This window comes from Petromyzon marinus, chromosome 14 (genome assembly GCF_048934315.1).
Source record: "Petromyzon marinus isolate PM22_M1 ecotype Great Lakes invasive population chromosome 14, UKy_Petmar_22M1.pri1.0, whole genome shotgun sequence".
Lineage (NCBI taxonomy): Eukaryota > Metazoa > Chordata > Hyperoartia > Petromyzontiformes > Petromyzontidae > Petromyzon > Petromyzon marinus.
Window position 1 is genome coordinate 10,732,041 of NC_133680.1, and position 22,318 is coordinate 10,754,358.

General features: G+C 43.3%; 1 protein-coding gene across 12 annotated transcripts in view; it reads left to right on the forward strand.

Moving 5' to 3' along the window:
* NRCAM (neuronal cell adhesion molecule) overlaps positions 1–18,379 on the forward strand; it is a 261,902-nt gene extending 243,523 nt beyond the window's left edge. For 8 of the 12 annotated variants that reach the window (XM_032954073.2, XM_032954071.2, XM_032954076.2 and 5 more), the window contains 5 exons: positions 1,658–1,822; positions 4,736–4,867; positions 5,924–5,987; positions 7,062–7,073; positions 8,191–18,379. In XM_032954073.2, the coding sequence (XP_032809964.1) occupies positions 1,658–1,822; positions 4,736–4,867; positions 5,924–5,987; positions 7,062–7,073; positions 8,191–8,485 (668 nt within the window). In that variant the 3' untranslated portion in view covers positions 8,486–18,379. The other 4 variants (XM_032954075.2, XM_032954082.2, XM_032954081.2 and 1 more) reach the window with 3 other exon arrangements.
* The last annotated feature ends 3,939 nt before the right edge of the window (positions 18,380–22,318 follow it).

A 22,318-nucleotide genomic window follows, 5' to 3' on the forward strand; every position in this document is an offset into this window, starting at 1 on the left:
GCAGAATTAAATATCTTATCCTCCTCTTTATCTCAGTGGTAATGACAATTACATAATTAAACTTGGTTTAAATCAGTCTCTAAAATAAGATATTTGACCTCATTCATATGTTGCTGCTACGTGGTCAACATTTCTGCTGATTTCAAACAAATTGCTTGTTTTTTAACCAAAGACATATAAAATACTGTTTTGGAGGGACATACAATAATCATGACCGTAGTTTTTAATATATAGTGAAAGTGTGAATCCAATAATCTGTATGATTGTTCCCATTATCTTCTTTATTTCACCAGGTCAGAGCTTAGTGAGATTCGTTATCCCTTTACAAGGGGGACTGTGGAAGTCTGTTCTGACGAATTATAGTCACCCTCATGAGATTTATTTCATTTTTGTGATTGAAGCTATGATGCCATCACACAGTGGTACGAGATTGCAGCTGACATCAGACGGATTTTTTCCTACCCTCTGATGTAAGCTGCAAGGCAGAAAGAACACTTTGTTAATTGGCTGCAGAAATTATTGGAGGTAGTCATTAGAATAGAACTGCTGACTCGATGGAAACTGGCTCTGACCTCTAAAACTATGCTTATTGTGCACTCTGACATAGGGTTCACTAGTAATGCTGCAATCGGCAGGATATATATGTGGAACTTGCATACACACACACACGTGCATGCATGCACACTGAATAGAGTTAGTGTAAAAAATCTGCTTTGTTAATAAGCTATATATTGTGGAAAAGCACACTATACCCTAACCTGTTCAGACCTACGTTAATTTGCATTGCATGAGTAACAAATCACGTGTAGTTCTGAAAATGTCACTTGACATTGCTTACAACCCTTCAGTGCGTTTTTCCCTGTCATATTTTCATTTTCCTACTTTTCTGTGTTCAGTTGCGTCTTGAACATTATTAATGTAACGATGAAATGTTTGCCATGCATTCACTTTAACTCTGCTCTGTTCACTTTCTCTCTTTTGCCTTCCTCTGCCCCGTCCACACCCCTCCGTGTGTGTGTCCGTGTGTCTATGGGTACGTCCACCATACCTGCGCGTGTGTCTGTGTGTGCGTGTGCGTGCGCTATATACCCGTATGTGCTCGCACATATGGGTCCACCGCACCCTTGTACCCTTGCATAACCATGCTTAAATTGCACGTACCAATACACGTATGTGCATTGTCCCCGTGTGTGCGCTGACGGGTGTTTTCCATACGTGAATTTGCATGCATGCACGCCTGTGCGTGAATTTACGTGCATGCCTGTGGGGTGTATTCCTGCGTGTACGTCCACACAAATCCGTGCGCATGACTGCACGCACTCCCTCGGACACCTGTGCGTGCATCATTGTGAATGCCTGCGCGCATCTTTGCCCGTGTGTCTGTGCGGAAAAAAAAATCTGTGTGCGTGCGTTATTATTTGAATCCTTGCTTTTGGGGCGAATGTGCGTGCGCGCATGTGTGTGTGTGTGTGTGGATTTAATGCGTGTGCACGCACGTCCCCGCGCATGGATCGTGTGCCTGGTGCGTGCATTTCCTGCGCGTGCATTCCCATGTGTGGCTTCTGTTCGTGGCCGTGTGCGCGCACGATCCCCTCCGCGTACCCGTGCCTTGTCCCCCTGCGCTCACAAACCCCGTGGCTCCGCCGTCCTCCCCGAGGTGTCGAGGGCTGGGAGAAGAGTCTGCGCACCCCTTCCGTTAACACGTCGCAGAGTTACATTGTGGTGCAGGGCCTAGAGGCCGGCACGGCCTACAAAATGCGCTTGGCGTCGGCGTTGCAGGCCAGCGTTAGCTTCAGCGAGGCCGTGGTCTTTGAGGCCCGAGGTGAGAGCGCCGCGGTCAGGCTGTTCGAATGTTTCACGCAAAAGACAAAACGCACCGCACACCAATGTCGTCGTTCCGTACTTTTGTTCGTCCGAAGCAGAGGTTTGAGTCGTTTTCTCTCAAAATGAATTTCGCTGCCCCTTTTGCATGTTTGAACGTGAGAGTGGAATTGAAGATGAACCGCGGTTTGAAAGTAAACGATTCTGGTGACGCTGCTGCGTTAGCAGTGATGATGCACGGGCACAAATAACATAAAAGCTCAACACATTCATCAATAACAGTGCACGGCCTTAAAAGGAAAAATAATCATAATAGGCAATGTTTCGGGGGAATGGTTTTCTCCATTTATGTGCTATGAAGCAGGGCCATTGGCTAAGATGTCGGCTAGTTTTTGTTTATTAAGGCCACGGGGTTATTGACAAATTGGTTGGGTTTTTATTTGAAAATGTTTTCGTTTTAACCCAATTTTTTTTTCCTTTATAATCATTGCCGTTGTCATCATCCCTTTAGTATTTATAAATCAGGTTATCACTTTATGAGAATCTAAATATGGATATTTGATGTCGACACGCATATTTTTTTCATAAGAGTGTGGAATTTTCCTCACTGGCTCCGGACTGCCACTGAAGAAGAATGTTGGGTTGAGCAGATAGACACTTGGACTGCTTGTTATAACACCCTTATGTCGACCTTTTTGATCATCAAGTTTCAGTGTCCCATAGACCATCAAAACCATATCAAAATTACGTCTCTGTCCTCTTACATACGTACAGGACTGTACTGATTCTGACCAGCCCATCATCTATCTGGGCTTCGTAATATCAACACAATCTGGTGTAGTAGTACCACTCGGTGATACAGTAATGGAGTGTTTGTCCACTCAAAAGACTGGCTCGGGCCATAGGAACGTACAATTTACAACGGTGGCTTGTGACCAATAATGATCATGATGGTGCAAAGGTCATTGCTCAAATGGGTGCATGTAGACTACGCATGCTGTTAACACCATTGTTATTGACTTCATGGAGTAACCAAAATGCTTATGGTTTTCTATCCACAGAGGTTAATGTATGTTTGCGTGTGCATTTATTTGAAATCAATTAACAGTTTAAAGTACAACATTGTAATGCAAGCACCTTGGTTTATATTTTTGCCATTACATTCTGGCAACTGCAGTCCTGTGGCTGTTCGGAATGGGTGATGTGCCTCCCTCTGTGCCTGTGGATCGTGTAAATGTCTGTGTGCCACTGCCCTCTGTTGGTGAAAACCAAGCTGCTGATAGAACACGGTTGCCATTCGCCGTCTTGTTTTACAATCCCAGTTGGTTCTACTCGAAAAAAAATACATCTGAAATTATATCTTGAATTGTTATTTTACAAAAAAATCCTCTTAAATAAATAACTTCAATGCAAATGACTTCAGAATTCCTTGGCTAATTAAATTACGCCGAAATTTCATTTTGATTCGTATACAACTAAACCTCGCTGAAAAGTGTATCTCTTTTCACACGAATGTATTATTATTATCTCGTGAAGTTGCACGAGATGTTTATATTGATCACTGAACAAATAGGACAGTTGGCTATGTACATATATAAGGACCCTTGAACACTGTTAAATTACAAATTTAAACTCCCTCAGATGTGGGCAGCTGACGTGTGTTTGAGCACTTAGCCAGCATTGCTGAGAGCCCGACTTGGGGTGTAGGTGTAAGCCACCCGCTATTAAACCAGGTGCTACAGTGGTGAGTGGTCATCTCCCTCGCCTAGTATGGAGGTCGTGGGTTTGATCCCGACCCTGGCACCTGTATATTTGGAATGTTCTCTCCGTGGTCGCTTGAATTTATCTCCGGGTCCTCCCGGTTTTTTTTCTCCACATTTAGAATCAACGTGCGTTTAGATGATTTGGCTGCTTTAAATTTACACGCGATAAGCCACTTCAGTGAGCTATCATTTGTGGCCAGGTAGCTTCTGAAAAAGAGCTATACAGCTCAGTGGGCCTTACTTGCTAAGAAAAATAGTTAATAGATTTTTGAGTAGAACAATTTGATGGTATCAGCTCATTCACCAATCATTTCGTGACGACAAAAATCAAACATAATTCGGGCAAAATCCCACTCTTCAAAAATGTAACATTACATTTATGTTTAATTGCCACTTTACAAACATCCCTACAGCAGGGGATGTGCAAATGTATAGCATCCATAGCGTATCTACGAGGTCACTTTCAGTGATCTTAAAAGTCGTTGTGGTATCAGTTTCTGCAGAATATTCTCGAACACGGGGTGATGATCTTCCTCTGCCTTCCGAATGATGTCGAAAGCATAATTTTTATACATTTGGGGGTTTAAAAAAATAATATCTTGCTGATCTCTCTTTTGAAGACAGGTCATTGCTCAAAATATAACTCAAATATTTTCTGTTATCAGGAAATGTTAATAGTTAATGTGGTCAGATTTGTGTTTTAATTAAATAAATCATACTCCGTAGGTTTTTCATGATTATATTATATAGCTCTCTGATGGGTTGTTCGATAACAACATTATTAAGCTTAATGTTAGGATTTATACCACGTGTTGTTGAACACATTGTGTGACGTTTCACTCCACGTGGTGGGAGCCTACATTCAGTACCTGAAGAAGCTCCGAGAACGTGGAGCAAAAACGTACAACCCAAAATCGCATCAGAGTTCAAGTCTACCATATATGAGGTTTGAAGGTGACAATCAATAACATCGTCACTAGGGAGACAAAGGCAGCCAGGCATGGTGATGGCCACCTACCCCCCGTTTGTGTCTTTGCGCCTTCATAGGTGCTCGCTAACAGGACTTTCCCCAGCAGTCTGTTAAGGCTCTGCGGGGGATCTTTGTCTTTATATCGCTCTGTGCTCATGTCTTGTGTGGTTGTCTTTGACAGCTGAACCCAGCCAGCAAGTAAACATACCCACGCAGGGCTGGTTCATCGGGCTCATGTGCGCTATTGTCCTGCTCGTGCTCATCATCCTCATCATCTGTTTCGTACGACGCAACCGGGGAGGGAAGTATCCCGGTAAGAGTTTCTACATCGCCGTCATTATTATTATAAGGTCGCACTCCTTACACACAAAGTGCATGCCACAAATGAATCACAATACCTTGCTGATCTCGTCAAGGAGCATAAACTATCACACAAACTCCGGTCATCCTCGCAGTGACTTTTGGCTAGCCATTGAAAAAAGACGGTCGCTGCATCACTCGCTTTCTGTGGCCATCTGGAATGCTCTTCCGATATTAGAAAGCTACTGGAGCTATGGACTCTATATTGAAAACTAATTTCTTTAGAACTGCTTTTTTGTGTTTGCTTTGTTTTCCTTCCCCCGCACCTCCTATTAGCATGGTTGGCTACGTACGGTACGAAATAAATTAAATGTACGTACGTACGTACACCAGCGGTTCGCAACCTGTGATCCGCAGGCCCCTGGCAGTGCGTGATGCTACTACAGGGGGGGTCTGCGGAAAAGAAGAAAAATAATAACATCCTCACCAAGGAATTTCAAATAACTATTAGCATGCGGTGGTCCAAGAAATATTTAGAGGTTGGGAACCGCTGATGTACACCATCAAAACTACCGACATCATCCTATCACAGCCCCTTTGTCAATCCACTGCTGGGTGAAGGACCGCCCGCCCTGCCATGTCGTTCACGATTCGTTGACTGTACACCACCACCACCATGTAGGTCAGTGTGGGCTGCTGAAGATATCACTCGCTGCTGGTAGTTAGGCCATGGTCTGAAAAAGATCCCCGTGTTCCTGTCGCAGTGTGCTGGCCACTGTGTCACCGCTCCACCCCGTCATCATTGTCATGATAATAGAGTGATCGCTAGTTATAGGAATACAGCAATTGTGGTATTGTTATTTCTATGTTTGTGGGGGAGGGGGGAAGCAGTGGCAAAATTGGTTAGGTACCTGAGCTCGATTCCCATAGCTAACATCGGTGACGAGTGCCATCTTAAATTATCTTATGCCCTGCCTTCAGCGTGGTGAAGTATAGGGCATCGCGTGGAGAGGATTCCCAAGGGGCTTCAGATGATCATTAATCCTTAATTTGTTGATTTATTTCTCAGTTAAAGAGAAGGAGGATGCTCATCCTGATCCCGAAGCGCAGCCGATGAAGGAAGACACGTACAGGTGTGAATGCACTCACTCACACACTCATGCCTACATGCTAAAGTATACACATTCACACACATAACCCCTGCATAACCTTCAACAGACTGTTGTGGCAGGTGCTGTTTTTGGACACCTGTGTAGGCCAGCACGGCACACTAGTGGATGGGTGGCCAACACCATGCCCGGTCGCCTTTGTCTCCTTAGTGGCGATGTTTATACACCGCACCAGGTACTCATTGAAGGCTGAGTCGATCTAGGGAAGGTCCAGAACCTGTTTGAAAAGCGCTTTCGTAACTGTTTAAGTGGTCTGCCACAACCCGTTGAGACTTCCATTGGCATCCCACCACTCACAACAAGGCGCACGCGCAAACGAGACCTCACACAGCTCTCTCGTGACAGGCAGCAACAGCTCAATCAAGAGGTCCATTCAAAACAGCTTCACGGGCCCTAAAAATCCAAGCTAAAGTGGAATCGCCGGGCTCACAGCGCAGTGCGCTATCCATGGCACGGCACCACCAACACATGTACACACACACCCGTACATACTCAAGTATACACGTGAAAATGTACAAACATACATGCACTTCTTCATCATATTCGTGATCATCGTCATCTCCTCATTGAGCATTATGTTATTGAGTTATCCCCTTGCGTGTGCATGTGTGAGTTTTGGCCAGCCACGCCGGCTTCCTTTCAAACATTGTTCGTAAGAAATTGACCCATAATGCTGATCAAGGACCTCTTGAAAAACAACCGTGAAGCTCATTGACGCTTTCCTGCATTTATAACGGAAAAATAAGGACAATGATAAAAGAAAACAAGGCACGGTCATGTTGATTGAAACTTGTTTCTGTTTTAATTTCAAGATTTGCATTTGCAGATTAATTAAACTTAATAGAATACGGGGTTTTTTTTCATTCTATTTATCAGCGACTGAGACATTTCATTTTCCGTTTCTATTAACCATGAAAGTGCTTGGATCTTGCTACCAGCGCTTTGCTTGCTTTCTACGTTGCACTCTGTTCAACTTTTAACCAGCCTAATGCTCTTTTCTTGGCTGTCCCCATGCACATCTCTCTCTCACGTGCATAGGTCGCTGGGAAGGTAGGTCACAAAAGCCAGAATTGCGTGTGCAAACCCTCAGTCCAGCAGTGCTGTGTGTGCTATCGTTGTCGGTGCTGTGCCAGCATTGTTTGTCATAGTGGGTAGATCATGCAATTGGCCACATCGCTCGCATAACAACAAGAGCAGCTGATGAGAGCTCATAGATGATGATGATGGCAATGATGAGAAACGCTCTCTTTGATTGCACTCTGTCAAAATGTTTCCGCATGGGTTTCCTCCAACAGCTGAACAAAAAACAACGCAACGTAGCTGTTTATTGGCAAAATAATAATACAATGGTGAAACATTACCTGCGAATCACTCGCTTGGCATCAGGAATACAAGCAGCAACACCGCCCCCTACTGAGAAAACGTTGACGGGACCCTCATTGAAAAATAGTCTTGAGACTCAGTGAGGCTCAACAAGCCTAATAATAATACAAAATAACCGATTTTTAAAAATTGTACAGTGATACATTGAAACATTATATCGCTGCACGCTCTTGTGTTATGCGTTCGTCCTCGTGTTTTGATGTGTTATCATTGTGGTGTTCGTGCGGTAGTCTTAGGAGCATGCTCTCATTGTCCGCTGTGTATACATCATGCCCGATTGTCTTAGTTATTTGTGTACGACGCGAGTAACACTGCCCGATGGTCTGTCTGGGTGAAAACGTGTTTGTGTGTGTTGTCTTTGGATGTACATGTGTGTATGAGTTTATCCATTTGCCCGTATGTGCTGCGTATGTGTGCGAGTGTCCAGGTGTGTATGAGTTTGTGCATGTACATTCTTCTGGTCTGTCCACGTGTGTATGGGTTCGTGACTTTGCGTGTATGTACACGTTTGTACAAGCACGTGCGAGTTTGTGCCTTTGCGTATGTGCGCGTGTGCGAGTCCATATGTGAGTTCACCTCTCTGCGTGTACGTGTGTGCGTATACGAGAGTGTCCCTTTTGCTTTGTGCGTACGAGCGCGTGTGCACGTTCACGCATCTACACCCATCTGCACCTTCACCCCGTGCGTGTGCGTATGCGTGACCATCCGTGCATCCATGCCACCCATCCTCCCCTTACCCACCAACCCCCACCCACCCTCGCCATGGCTCCACCCACGTCCACAGTGAGGACGAGAAAGTTCCAGACGGCGGCGGCGGCAAGGGCGGGCGCCCATCCCCAAACGGCTCGATTCGCCGGGGCGGTAGCGCCGACAGCCTGGTGGAGTACGGAGACGGCGGCGAGGGACAATTCAACGAGGACGGCTCCTTCATCGGCCAGTACACCGACCGCAAGGATCGCGCCGAGCCCGGCCCCGACGGCGAGGAGAGCTCCACCACCACCTCGCCCGTCAACCCGCTCAACCCCCTCAATGGGCCCACAGCAGCTGCCCCAGCGACTCCCAACAACCACCTGGCCTAAGGCAGTGGCGGCACCCCCCCCCCACCACCACCACCCCGTTGTCTGTCCGGCTGTTGTTAGTTGGTGACTGTGACCCACCGCTTGCGATGGTTTTGGCTATTCGAGTGACGTCGCTCATCACCGTCGCATGGCTCATGGCTCCAGGTTGAGGAGGCTTCGTAATCCACCGTGGGTTTTTTGGGTTAATGCGTGTGGCTTGCTCAAGGAGCATCAGTATTGTGACGACGACGATGACGATGATGACGCTTTCTCAACCTGCAGCTCGTGCAGTTTAACGCGTGTCCCACAAAGTTGCATCGTCACAGGTGGCCTGTGCATTATTATTATCGGTGAAGTCGCCTGGCTGTGTGTCACCTGAGACTGAAAAATCCGAAGCGGATTTTTGCCTGCCCCAACTAGAGCCCCGACCCAACTAGAGCCCCGACCCAGCACCGTTGTCGTCAGTGGCGTACATTGAAACAAGCCTAGTTAACCGAGGTTGGGCTACGATGATTGTGGTCGGGTTGGGATGCTTGTGCTATGGCTGCTGGAGTCTTCACAAGAAGTGTCTCTCAGTGCTGAAATTCGTCCCCCACTCGCAATGAAGGGGTTTGGAATATTTAATCTAAAGTCCCTCGGAGATGAGGCCATGTCCCCACACCCGCTCCCCACGATTGGAAACGCTTGCCCAAAGGAACTAATTTAGCACCAGAGGGTAAATTTAGGGTAATCATGAATAATAATTTCTAATAGTAATAATTAAAGTATCATACCGTATTTGAAAAAAAAGTTTTGCTGGCTGAGTTCTTGCGTCGCGCTGACGTAAGATATCCCACCCACCCTTAACCCTGGATGTGTATTCCACGGAAATTTGTGGGCAGTGCTAAATACAAATATTAACAGACTATCCAATAAAATGTCACGCTTAAGGCATTGGCAGAAATTTCACAGTTCCATGGAAAGCGCTACAGCTATCAAAACTGGGGAATGAGCTGAAGTCGTCGTCACCTTCAAATGTCATTACATGTAATCATATTACACGCCGACGTAAATTACAGTCATGCCTGATGACATATACTCATCTGATTACAAGTGGAAAACTCTGATTACGTCTTGCGGTGGTAACGAATAGCGTCCCACTTGCACCCGTGCTTGCATGCACCTGCGCGTGCGTGCGTGTGCACGTGCGCGTTCACTTTAGGTAATATTTTGGGGGCCCGTGAAGCTGTTTTGAATGGACCTCTTGATTGAGCTGCTGCTGCCTGTCACGAGAGAGCTATGTGAGGTCTCGTTTGCGCGTGCGCTGTGTTGTGAGTGGTGGGATGCCGGTGGAAGTCTCAACGGTTTGTGGCAGGCCGCTTAAAAAAGTTGCGAAAGCTCTTTCTAATTATTGTTACTTTTATTTTTTTATGGACTCGGCAGTCACTTGTATTTGCGATTAGAATGTATCATTTGTACTGCTTCATCTGCCTGGATAGTTAATGTTATTAGCAAGTTTGCTACGTGTTATGATTCCACACTGGAATTATATATTTAACAAAATAGCTTGCTTGCTTGTGGGAATGAAAGGGATGTTTTGTTTATTATATAAAATAACATTAATATAATACATGTTAAAGATGTTGAACAAAAATTTTAAGAAAAAATATGTATACTTACTGATTATAACAGTTTAGCAATGAACTCAATTCGTAATTCAGATGCATTCCACATAGCACAATGTAGTACCGACATTATATACAAAAGCAGCAACTCTTTTTCAAAAACTAGCAAATATAGGCTCTGTAATTTTTACAAGAGGACGCATCATGCACAGACGTTTGTTAAACACCAATAATTGTCACATTTTTTACAATACATTTATAGATCGCTGTCACATAAGTTGATTGGTTAAATCAGCATGCTTATTTTAATAGCAGCCCCGTGAAATGAAGGTTAAAAAAATCCCACCTTTTGAATGCTACGTAACAAAAATATTTGGTTATGGACCATATTGACACCTTTACGATTGTGTTTTGTGCGATTCACCCATGTTTAAGTTGGTTTAGCCCAAGGTCTGCGTCTATATATGCTCACGCAGAACAGTCTGACCAATCGCACTTCACAAGTAAATGCTCCATCCCCTATCGTTGCTGTGGTCTTGCAGTGCAACAGCATTCAATCAGCCGAGGAGATAGTTATGCGTTACGTATAACACTTGTAACAATGCCAAGACAAAGATAAATAAGCTAAAGATTGCAATGCATTTAATACCCCAAATTGAATTGCTGCGAGCAGAATTCAATACGCGTCCATTTTTCAAAAGCGCCTATAAATTACAAATTTAAAAAGAGGTTCCAGTTTTATTAAAACATATATTATCTTTGACTTCTCAACAATGTACAGCATGCCATTTTTTACTGACAAGGCAGCATGTGGTTTCCAATAGCTTTATGAACCTATCAACTTCAATTAGGCATTGCACATCATATAAACCTCTGCACAGTGCAGGTACGGTCGTGTAGATGTATTGTGAATAAATAACAAGAGGCATTATTTCATAAGTGCCACTGTGGCCAAGTTAGGTTCCCACGAGTCACAACGCCGTTAATGATAATAATTTAACAGTCTCACAGCAGTAATAACACCGCGCGCATTTACACGCGGCACATTTATCTCAAGAGTGCCATTTCTTTCAGCGTTGTTTTCGGAAGAGGTGCAGAGATGCAATAGTATGAACATGTTTTTGTTTACTCGATTCAAAAAGCAAAAATGTACATGTTTAGTAACATGTACATTTTTTACGCGCAGTTTCTTAAGTGATTACAGGTGACGTTATACCAAAGCACAACTAAACTGTAGGTGCTTTCCAATTATTACTTCCTGTACAATAGTGTAGCTCTGACTTTGGACCAAACTGCGGTGGGTCACGTGTTTTTTTTGGGTAGTTACTTTTTTTGTAGGCATAAGATGACGCATATCCCTGCTCGAACAAGAATAACCTGAGCCAGCAGTGGGAGTTGCACATTTACATTTTGAGAGCATGTCTCCCCATAAAATAACTAACTACTTTTGAAGATTCCAGTGTAATCAGATCATTGGTGGTGGTCTGATAAGAATGTTCCTTTTTAACACGTAGGCTTTTGCGACCAATATCCATAATAGAGGCCTGTGTTGGGTTAGATCGTGTAAATATAAATGCGTCGTTAAAGCCGCCACCACCCGGCAAAGCCAATTACAGTAAGGTTTGTCACGTAAACAAAACATGCCAATTATTTACTCGTATGGCACACCGGTGTGTTGGAGAGTAAACCCACAACATTTACAATTCGAGCACGACGTTTCGCCAATAATTACAACTAGCATCAGGCGACAGCCAGAATTGACGGCCAGAGTTGGCTGTTGCCTGATGATGCTAGTTGTAATTACTGACGAAACGTCGTACTCGGAGTTGTAAATGTTGTGGGTTCACTCTCCAACATATCAGTGTGCCGTACTAGTAACGAATTTACATGTTCTGTTTACACGACAAACCTTACTAATGACTGTGTCAGGTGGTAGCGAGTTTAACGACACATTTATATTTCATCGATTTAACCCAAAAACCTCTTAAGGATAACAACGTACCGTCGGCTATAAATAATCATAGTTATTTGCGACGCTTCGTCAATCAACTGCAGTATCAAGGCCTTCCCCATCCATATCTACAACGGGATTATTTGATTATCCCTCAGGAATAAAAATAAACTTAGAAATACCTTCTATTATTCCAAACATCTTTGAACACAGGTCATCTGGTATGTAAGAGATATGGTGTCCTGGCAATATGGTGTGCGTATACAATATTTGTGTACTTATATCTATGGAATTTGACATTGCCTCTAAAGTCCATGGTATATGCTATGCTGCCTTTCCGGCATGCTGATCATGTTCATATAATTTAGTTTAAATGTAAATGAAAAAAATAATATATTATTATACTTCCTGACGCTTTCGACTTAATTCAATTAAAAGACATTTCAAAGCAAAATTGTAATAAGTGTTAATTGAAATGTATGATACATATTAATCACGGCTGAATTCACAACAATAATAATTAAATGTATGATGTTCGGAGCCGTCACATATTGGCTACAGTGCGTTCTTAATTGTTTATGGCAATGATTGATATTTGTTAAACGGAATCGGCTTAAAACTAGATTACCGCTATAAAAAGAATGCATACCCATTTTTCGGCATCTATAAATTAATACAGCAATGGTATTTTTGATGCAAAAAGGTAATATAAACTGGTTTTTATTAATAATCACTTTCTTTTGGGTCAGATCGTGTAGGTGTAATGTATTTTTTCCTTAACTATAACCTTCACCACTCCACCGCGCCGATCAAATCGAGTTGTCACGTGGTGGGAACATTTGTAATTTCATTTTTTTCAGAAAACCGCAAGAATGTTGCAAAGAAAGCAAAGTGTTGACACTTTTGGTCCGATGTTTCGCTGGAGATTGCCGTCGGCTGTTAACAACATTTGAGGTCTCATGTGGAGGTTTATAGTAAAAAGCAAATGACGCTATACCTAGATGATCTAACCCAACAGAAACGAATAACGAATCATATTGGTCGTGAAAGCTTACGTATAAGATAAAACAAACAAAATTACTTTACTAAAATGATTGGTGTTTAACAATAGATATTTGAAAGATGTTTAACAATTTTAAACATAGTTTTTAGAATTTTAGAAATGCAGATATTCCTTTGTAGGATTAGCTGTAAAGTACTTTAAAATGCGAGCTCTCAATTTAGCAGCGAACAATTTTTAAATAATATTGCACGAAATGGTATCGCGATGGGTTCTTGACACCGTTTTATAGCTGGAAGTATGTAATAATGTTGATGTTTGCTTTTGAGACAGCTTAATGTTGAAAAGGAAACCTGCCTATTTTCATTGTATAGACTTTCGGGTATGTAAATGTGTTTACATGTTGGGCATATTTTATTCTTCTTAAAATCACCTCTTCTTACAATCTCTTTCACATGGTAATTCGGTACTAGATTAGTTCAATGCGGCATATAACGCACGTGTGTACACTGACACGTAAGTGTAGTGGCGATTTTAATGGGAAGCGTTCACAGCACTCTAGTGATAACAGACGTGGTTTTAAACCAGCTTGCTCTGCGTATGTACACACTCCCCCTACTGGTGAAGATTAGGATATTGCAGCCCCCCACACAATTCACAGGTAAAATTACTTTTTATCGTAGTATGTGATGTCATGCGATGGCATATACATCTCTACCTCCTAAGTTATAATAGCATTTCGTCATCAGATTGTATGTCAGTGAATACAACTCAACTACGAATTAAATAATTATTTGCTGTCGGAAATTGTTATTATACGAAACTTGCCATCTACGGGAAAACAACAACAAAATATCCGTACAAATATATTTCTAGAGAATGGGAGCGAGATTGTGTAACATAGGGTGTTTGATTTGACCTACACTTTGAAGGTTATAGTGTTGGTACTAGCTGCCAGGGCTTTATTTCTTCAGGAATATTTTTCCTTTCCTCCCCTCCCCCCATGGACAGCTGGGAGGATTGGGAGGGGGGACACATTTTCTGGAACTCAGCCCTGGAGAGCCCCATCTGGTTGGTACGGACAAATTTAATCCCGAGAAAGGCATGTTCATACTTGAACCCATTGTGGATGATGCACATTGTTGTGCGCATTTGGCATGAAAGCCGAGCGATAAAAAATAAACAGATCCATTCTTCAAAATCGCTTCTCATATAAGATGCAGACATTTCACAGCCGCTTGTGATTGATAGAGTCTTGTCAGTGGCGGTGTCGTGTGTGTGTGTGTTCCCACGTGGTCTACGTCAATCAAAGGCTGAAATCAATTGATTTTACTCTTCGGATTTCAGACGTGTGCCGAGTCCGACGGGGTGGGGGCTTTCTCGTGCGTGTCATCGTACCGTCAAATTTACCCCTCCCCACACTCCCCACTGCTGTCTGTTACTAAATACTGTAGCCTGCAGTCGATGTCATTTAGGAGTCTATGGGTTATAATCTAATGTCATGTGAACCACACGCAAGCATTCTATCATTAAGGCATTGACTTAACGCGCTATCGCTGGTTACGTAAGTACTGTAGTGGTAAAATATAAATAAACAGTCCTTTGTTATGGAACAAGTTTTGAAAATAAGTTGGAGCAACATAAGGGCAGGATACACGTCAAGCCCGCTTCATATAATGTCCAGTGATGGCAACAATTAGACTGCATCATGTGTAAAAAGTGTGTGACCTGATTAGTGGAGGTTATGTTAGGGTAAGTTATCTTATTAAAGTTTGGGTATTATCCCAGATGTGTTTTTGTAATATAAAAAAAATAGTTTCGGCACCTTCTTCACGTCCAAAGTCCACATTGTATTACATAGGGTACACTTCAAATCTATTAAGAACCTTAAAATAACATTTCCTCTAGTGTTTTCATTTACGGTCGCGGGGAAAGTTGGCCTCCCTTCTGCCCAAAGACACGCCGCCAATTTTGCAGAACATATTGAGTTTCTGCTTGTTAAACTTGATGTGCGTGTTTTTTTATACAATAACGTGGGAGTAAATGCTGTAACATTTTATGTCCATAAATCTCCGGTGACCTCCACTGCTAATGCGCCGCAGTTACACGAGACGTGGCTCACAATGCTTCTGGATCGTGCATGCTGTGGCAGGTGGACGCGGCTTGCCGAATATCGATGTGTTTCCCAAAGTCGCAAACCCCGACTGCTTTAACCCAGGCAGATGGACCTTAATTTGCTAATTCTTGTATTTGCTTTTACTTTTAACTCCATTGAGACCACTTGTCTTGAGCTGACGTGACATTTTGTCCTGAATCAAGATAACTTTACCAGCTTTCGTTTCGTGGTCAGTGCTGTTGCAAGATACTTTACCACACTGAGTGGATCTATGTTGTTGAGTATAGCTTAACATTCATGGATTTTACTTATCTTTACCATGGCTGTAAATATTCATTATCAGTCCATTCAGGTATAATAAAAAAAACAGAGTGCAACAAAAGATATTTACAGATACATGAAGAGACAGCAAGAGGAGCACATGGATTAGAGAACACACCCAGGTTAATGACATCAAAAAGTTAAGAAAAGTAAGTGGGTCTGGGCAGTACCGGTTACTGGAAGAGATCGATGATGGGAGATGGACGTTTAATAATAATAGCGGCAGCCGAGTTTGGTGGCAGCTTGAGGAAGCCTTCATCCAGCAGTGGATTGACTGTGGATGATGATGATGATGAAAATGGAAACGTGAAGAATTATGTATTTTATGAGACGTAATTCTGCCTCTCATGTACAGGTTTCGCTCACTTTATGCGGGTTCGGTTTGTGCGCTTTTGCGTATATGTGGCTCACCTAATTCTACACATTTCACTCGATGCGATTTGAATTCACTCGTATGTGGCTATGCGGTCAGACGTGGGACAACATTTTGTATTCTGTACGCACTGCTTGGTAGACAGCTGTCTCGCCCGGTGCATTGTGGGTAGGTGACAGTCTCTGCTATAGGTGTTCACTTTGTGCGCAATTGTTTTGGAACGCATCTGCTGCGTAAAGCGATGATAACCTGAATTTGCACGTGTGGAGTGTCTAACTCAACCTTAAACACTAACCTGTTTTCACCTGAACCCTTTCTCCACACTATGACGTGTAAATTGCTCATGTCATGCAAAAATGACCACCTTTCCAATTTTACATAAAATATCTAAACTGTTACAGCATTGGGAAATGTGATGTATGTTTTCTTGAAGCAAATATTTCAAAGTAATCACTGTGATCCGTATTTGTTTTTGGGGTTAGGCCATGTAATACCGTATTCTTTATTCAAACAATGGGTTACGTTTTACAACTAGCTAAACCGTATTATCTGTAAAGAGATGAAGACGTTACACATTTCCAGTGATGTTACTTAAACTACATAGCCCATTGGACAGAGGCTGCACATCCTTTAATGACAAGAAACGCAACATTGCATTGTCCACAACTGGACACCCGACGTAACGTACCCCGTTCGTGCGTGTAAATAATTGTAGACTAATACACGAGTTCCTGAAAGCAAATGAACAAAAATGCTTGTTTCATTTCTCCTTTTTTTGTAAGTTTATTTGCAGGTGAATGTTTGCGTTTTGTAAATGACAATGCATAGGACTTGCGTAAAGGCTGTAATTTCTTTGTATATTTTTTAAGAAAAAGCCATGTATACATATATAGCTTCTTGCGTTTTAATACCTTGTTTATTATTGTAATATTAAAACTGCCATGTGTCGTTTTGCTTACTTAGTTTTGAAATACTAGACAAGTGATTGAATGGTATTCCCGGTTTTGTTTCTTTTCGGGAGCCTCCTCACTGTGGCACACTTGTTATGAACTCTGTGTGTGCGCGTGTGGGAGACGTGGTGTTATATTGGTTAGCATTTTTACTCTCCAAACTTGGCTACCTGGGCTTTGATTCCTTGGCCATGCCACAAACACCAGCGGGCAGCTGATTTCTAAACTTACCTTGGGGCACTACCCTAGGTTAGTTTAACCTAAACACTTTGTTGTGGTGTGTCAACATCAACGATGTAGAGAAGAAAGTGGCCAGGTTTGAATGATGCTTGCTCGCAACCACCCCCTCTCTCATGCGCCATGCTGGCCTTAATAGGTGCTCATTAACAGCACTTGCCCCCTCCAGTCTATGAAGCTAAATGGGGAATATTTGTGCGTGTGTATGTATAAATATGTTAGTCTTATATACCACTGCTTAACTATAGAAACTGCAGAACGCTAAACCAAACGACGTTAAATCGAACAGCAAATGACAAGAACTTTGACCTACTAACACCTTAGCCAAGGTCAAATTCAATGATGACTCACAAGGGTGATACACTATAGTGTATACAACGCAAGCTAATGTGGGACTGGACAGACCACGTTGTCTGCTGGTGGCCTTAACGTTTACTGCAGGTAGAATCCTAGGACCCCACCGGACATTACTGTTTATGTGACAATGGAGGCTTTCACTTATTGTTCCGGTTTGTCCAGCTTGTTCTCTTTTGTAATTGCAAAAAAAAATTGTGAAAGTTGTGCGGCTGCTGCATAACCACGAATAATTCATGAGTTTTGTAATGTGCGTGGTCTATTGCCATGTTATAATAACGCCGCATTAAGTCATCACTGCTAATACATTGCGTTGCAAGGAACAAACTAGAGTACGGTGGTTTGTCTGATGATGTTGAACAAAACCGTGTAAACTTAAAATGAATATCTGAAAACATTTACATGTTCTGGTACGAACACGACAGTGTAGACTTGCTTGTCATATTGCATATGCTGTGGTAATGTGTTCTTGCTTGAGTCTTAACATGCAGTGCAGGTGAGCTGTGTGTGCGTCTGCGTGTCTAGGGGAGCGGCCACGCAGTGGTTAGCACCCTGCGCAACAAACCGGGGGATCTGAGTTCGATTCCTGCTCAGCCAACGCCAGTGACAAATATATGTTAAGCTGGTCCTGAGCCCCCTCTGGGTCGACTCAGCCTTAAATATGAGTACCTGGTGGGGTGTGTAACATCGCCACTGGGGAGACAAACGCAGCCTGCATGGTGCTGGCCACCCACCCCCTCGTGTGCCATGCCGGCCTTCATAGTGCTTGCTAACAGCACTTGTCCCAACAGCCTGTTAGAGGCGTTATTGGGGGATCTTTGTCTTTGTGTCTGCGTGGGTGTATGTGTGCTCCGTTAAATCACTACAGTTCGGCTCCGTGCACTGCTGTTTCCTACCCAAAACTGTAATCACTACACCCCCTGCAGCGCTGTATTGTTATGGATATACGAGAAACAAAAAAAAAACTGCGTGTATATGTTGTCATTATTAAACCAAAGTGTTTTCTGGACATGGTCTGTGCTTGTGTTTGTTGAATCACTAAAGTTTTACCGTTTCCAAAAAGACGGTTTAAATCCAGAACTCCTCTTTATTCATGGCCCTATTACCCAAAATAACTACCATCCGTGGTGCTTTTTTTAATCATCCGCAGGTTTTTCCACGAATTTTTACCCCTCCGATAAGAGGAGTAAACTCGCATGGAATACCCCATATCGCCGTGGATGAGACGATTTTGATACCAAATTATACAATTAAGCGTAACAAAACGTCACAGTGTCTCCCATGCCAAACATTTTATCGGAGTGAGAATACGTTTTCCCCTTTTTTCTGGTAACGAAAGAGGTGTTAAGATGTTAAAACACCAAACTGAAACCTTTTACAAGGAATCCTGTTTGCATTAACCACAATACTTGGCGTCCTCTGGTCTAACACCGTTTGAGACGAGGCTCGAAAGAAAGCTGTCTCTGGTGTGGAACAATCAGTTTCAAAGACAATGCGTCATATATTATCAGTGTTTTTTGTTTGCATTCTGACCACAAGTATTGTGGTTAATGCAGACATGATTCTTTGTAAAAGTTTTCAGTTTGGTGTTTTAACATCTTAACACCTGTTTTGTTGCCAGATAAAAGGGGAAAACCTATTCTCATATTTTGGTACTGGCAAAGGAGGTCCCATGAGTTTATCGGAGTCTTTTTTTTCCTTTACAGCTCTGACCGGGCAGTGGAGATTTTGCATTTCCATGACAAGTTCAGTCTCACTTGTAAGGCAACGACTGTTTGCTTACACAGACACAGTAATATATGACCATGCTAACTGTTTAAGCAGACCGTACAGCATATAACGACGTAATGCCCGATCCACAGATACGAAGGAGACGTCACGGCGATACACCCCGCTACTCCTGACCCTTTTATCTGGCGAGACCACCTGCATGTGAATTTGTAATCGTTGTTCTGTATCTACATCAGCCACACGAAAGAAGAATATATGAGAGGGTGGTGTGGTCAGTACTACGCTGGGCCACATTGGCTCTCCCCAGCCCTGCGGTGAGTACTGTGCAGAGCAGATTCAGATACCACTTGCCACTGGTGTTATCCGTGGCTGGAAATAAAACCTGACTTCATAATATGGTGGATCAGCCCCAGTGACTCACATTAAACACCCACACCCGATGCCAAGCGTCCACCCACGGTGACCCTAGGCACTGAGGTTCCCACTTTGTACAAAAAGAAGACATCATGGGAACAATAATCTCACAATATTTAAGAACAAGACTATGTAAATGGAGTGCCTTGAGTGAATGGAGTGCCTTACTATGCAACTCGTAAAACCTGGGATGTTAGTTTTATGTCTCGGTAAGGCTTCATCAAAATGAGTATGATCCTAGGAACACCAGGACAGGTGGCAATTCTAATCACGGCAACCTCTGTGGACTGTGTCATCCCAGCATGCTCAGAGTGTAACGTGACCTCGCAATGTTCTCTGTGACCTGACAGCTTACTTTTTGTACCGTGTTAGGACGTGTGCTCTCTTAACTGTGAGAGCACGGTGTGATTTGTGTCGTGGGACGTTACAGCTCGCCCTTTATTCTGTAACACCCTAGACTGCCCTGTACTCGGTGACATTACAGCACGCTCTGTTTACTGTAACGTCATAGCATTCCCTATATGATCCTGTGATATCAGTGTTAAACTGTGATATCGCGACGCATTGTTCCACTCTGCTCGCCAGCGTTCATCGGGCTCTGGGTGAGATTCCAGAATGGTAACAGCAGCAACGATCCCAGAAGGGGGATCGGGACTTGAGTCAGCGGCGAGGAACATTGTTGAGGTATTGGTTGATGATGGATAGGTGGTCCTTGGCAGGAAAACTTGTCCCCTCTCTGCAGATATTTGGTGGCAGAATGTTCACCAGAACAAGGAACTAGGGGGTCGGTGTTGGTTTCAAGGCTATGGTTGTGTTGCGCATTGCGTTATTTGTGTGTCTAGCAGTTTTGTGGACGAGCTCTTGGACCGGGCTGGAGCACATGACTCTGCCACTGAGTAGATACCAGTCAATGGGCAGCAGTTCACAGCACTTCAAGTGAGGAGCCCCAGGTCGTTAATCCAACCTCACGGATGATGGGATGGGTCCACCCTTATCTTACCGTGGCATGAACTTGCGACCTTATCATGAGCACTAGCCTCTCAGATTGTATTTGTGTGTGTTAAATGTGTGCCGCACATTACGTGTTCATTGGTAGCGTCTGACCAAAAGAGTTCATGAGCAAGTGTACACTATTCGAGAAGAAACATTGCACACAGTGTAAACTCTAACCTCATTCCTTCCATCTATTTTATGCGCCTTGACTGTGCCCATTGATGGGAAATTATATTTCCAGTCATGAATATACATTATTGGATTAATGCGTATTACATCTGCTAGATCGGTGCATGCTGGTGTACGTGAATTCATAATAGATTAGAGTCGTGCTTCCAATAGATAGTTTGCCAATAAACCACGCTCCCTATGATTTTCTGATGGCTTATTTGGCCACACATCAATAACACAGAGACAGTAGAGTGTATCTGTGTGTGATGGGAGTGGTGGTACAGTGGTTAGTGCATTGCTCCCAAAGGGCGACTCAGCCATAAATTAGTATTTGGTGCAATGCGTAAACATGAGGACTTGGGGAGACAAAGGTGGCCAGGTGTGTAGCTGACCACACCACCCGATCGTGTTCTGTCCGGGTTTAGTTGGCGCTTGCTAACAGGACACGCCCCAGCAGTCTATACGGCTTCATACCCGGATCATTGCATGCACTTCTAAATATTGGAACATCGCCCGCTGAAGATGAAGTCATGTTACTCGTGTTACAGACTGGGATTATGCAACCTACATAAAGGTTTTCATTTTGTTTTTTTTATTTTAAGAGTTTTCATCACAAATGCATAATGTCGGGCCAATTCTCGTACACAATGTATTTGCGTAAAACTATTAAACTTACACGTGCAGAACTAGTACAATTCCAGTGTAGTGAAAATCGCATAATGCGCAATACAAAATCACCATATAATTAGGCAACAAAGTATTAGAATTGTGATATGTGGTAATTTTCACAGAATTATTGCTAAAGCACATTTTCGTTACTGTAATGGAGCAGTGAATGGCAACCCAATTCAAAAAGTCAAAAGGGTCTCCCCGTTCCCATGAACTAATCTACATTGGCCGCCCAGAGCCAGTGATGAAAATGCCCCATTAATATGGCAAAGGCCATTCTCTCCACAGGACAATCATTGTTGGCTCGCCCTCAAAGTTGTTGGTCATTTTGTTTTTATTGACTGCGCGCAAAACGGGAGATGGGCTGAGTCAACCTCCGATTGGGATTTCAATTCAGAACTTTCCGATTGTGAGTATCGTAGAGTGCTTTGCCACAAAAGCACCCAGCCAGATTTAAACTGGATTGATGGTCATGATTTATAGCCCTTTGCAGATTCACAACTCACTACTGGATGAAAGCCTGCCCACGCCCTGTCAGTCGTGGGGTGTTTCACTTTACTTGACCATTCTGGTAAATTCGGGGCTCGAAGAATGTTCTTGTGTTAATTGATGAGGGTTCGCTCGCGTGCATTAAAAGTTTGCGTCTCATGCTTGTCGGTATGGTTGCTGTGTGCATTGGTCTTCCGAGGATCGTCCTCTCCCTGAGGTAGCTGTCCTGGGAAATCTGTGAGTGGTGTAAGTCGCAGTTGCTTAATAATACACCACTCATGATCATGTATTTACATGCCGAGGCATTCTCCCTTCTTGAAGTTTTGTGAGGTGTTCTTCTTACGATGTCCTGGTTTTTTGTACCTCGTACGACAACCCTCTTAGTCCGTGCAATATTTAAAGGCACAGTTTCGCATTTAATGTTGTGAATTTGCTTCAAGCAAGCCTGACTGCTGATGAGGCACTGCATGTCAACATCGCT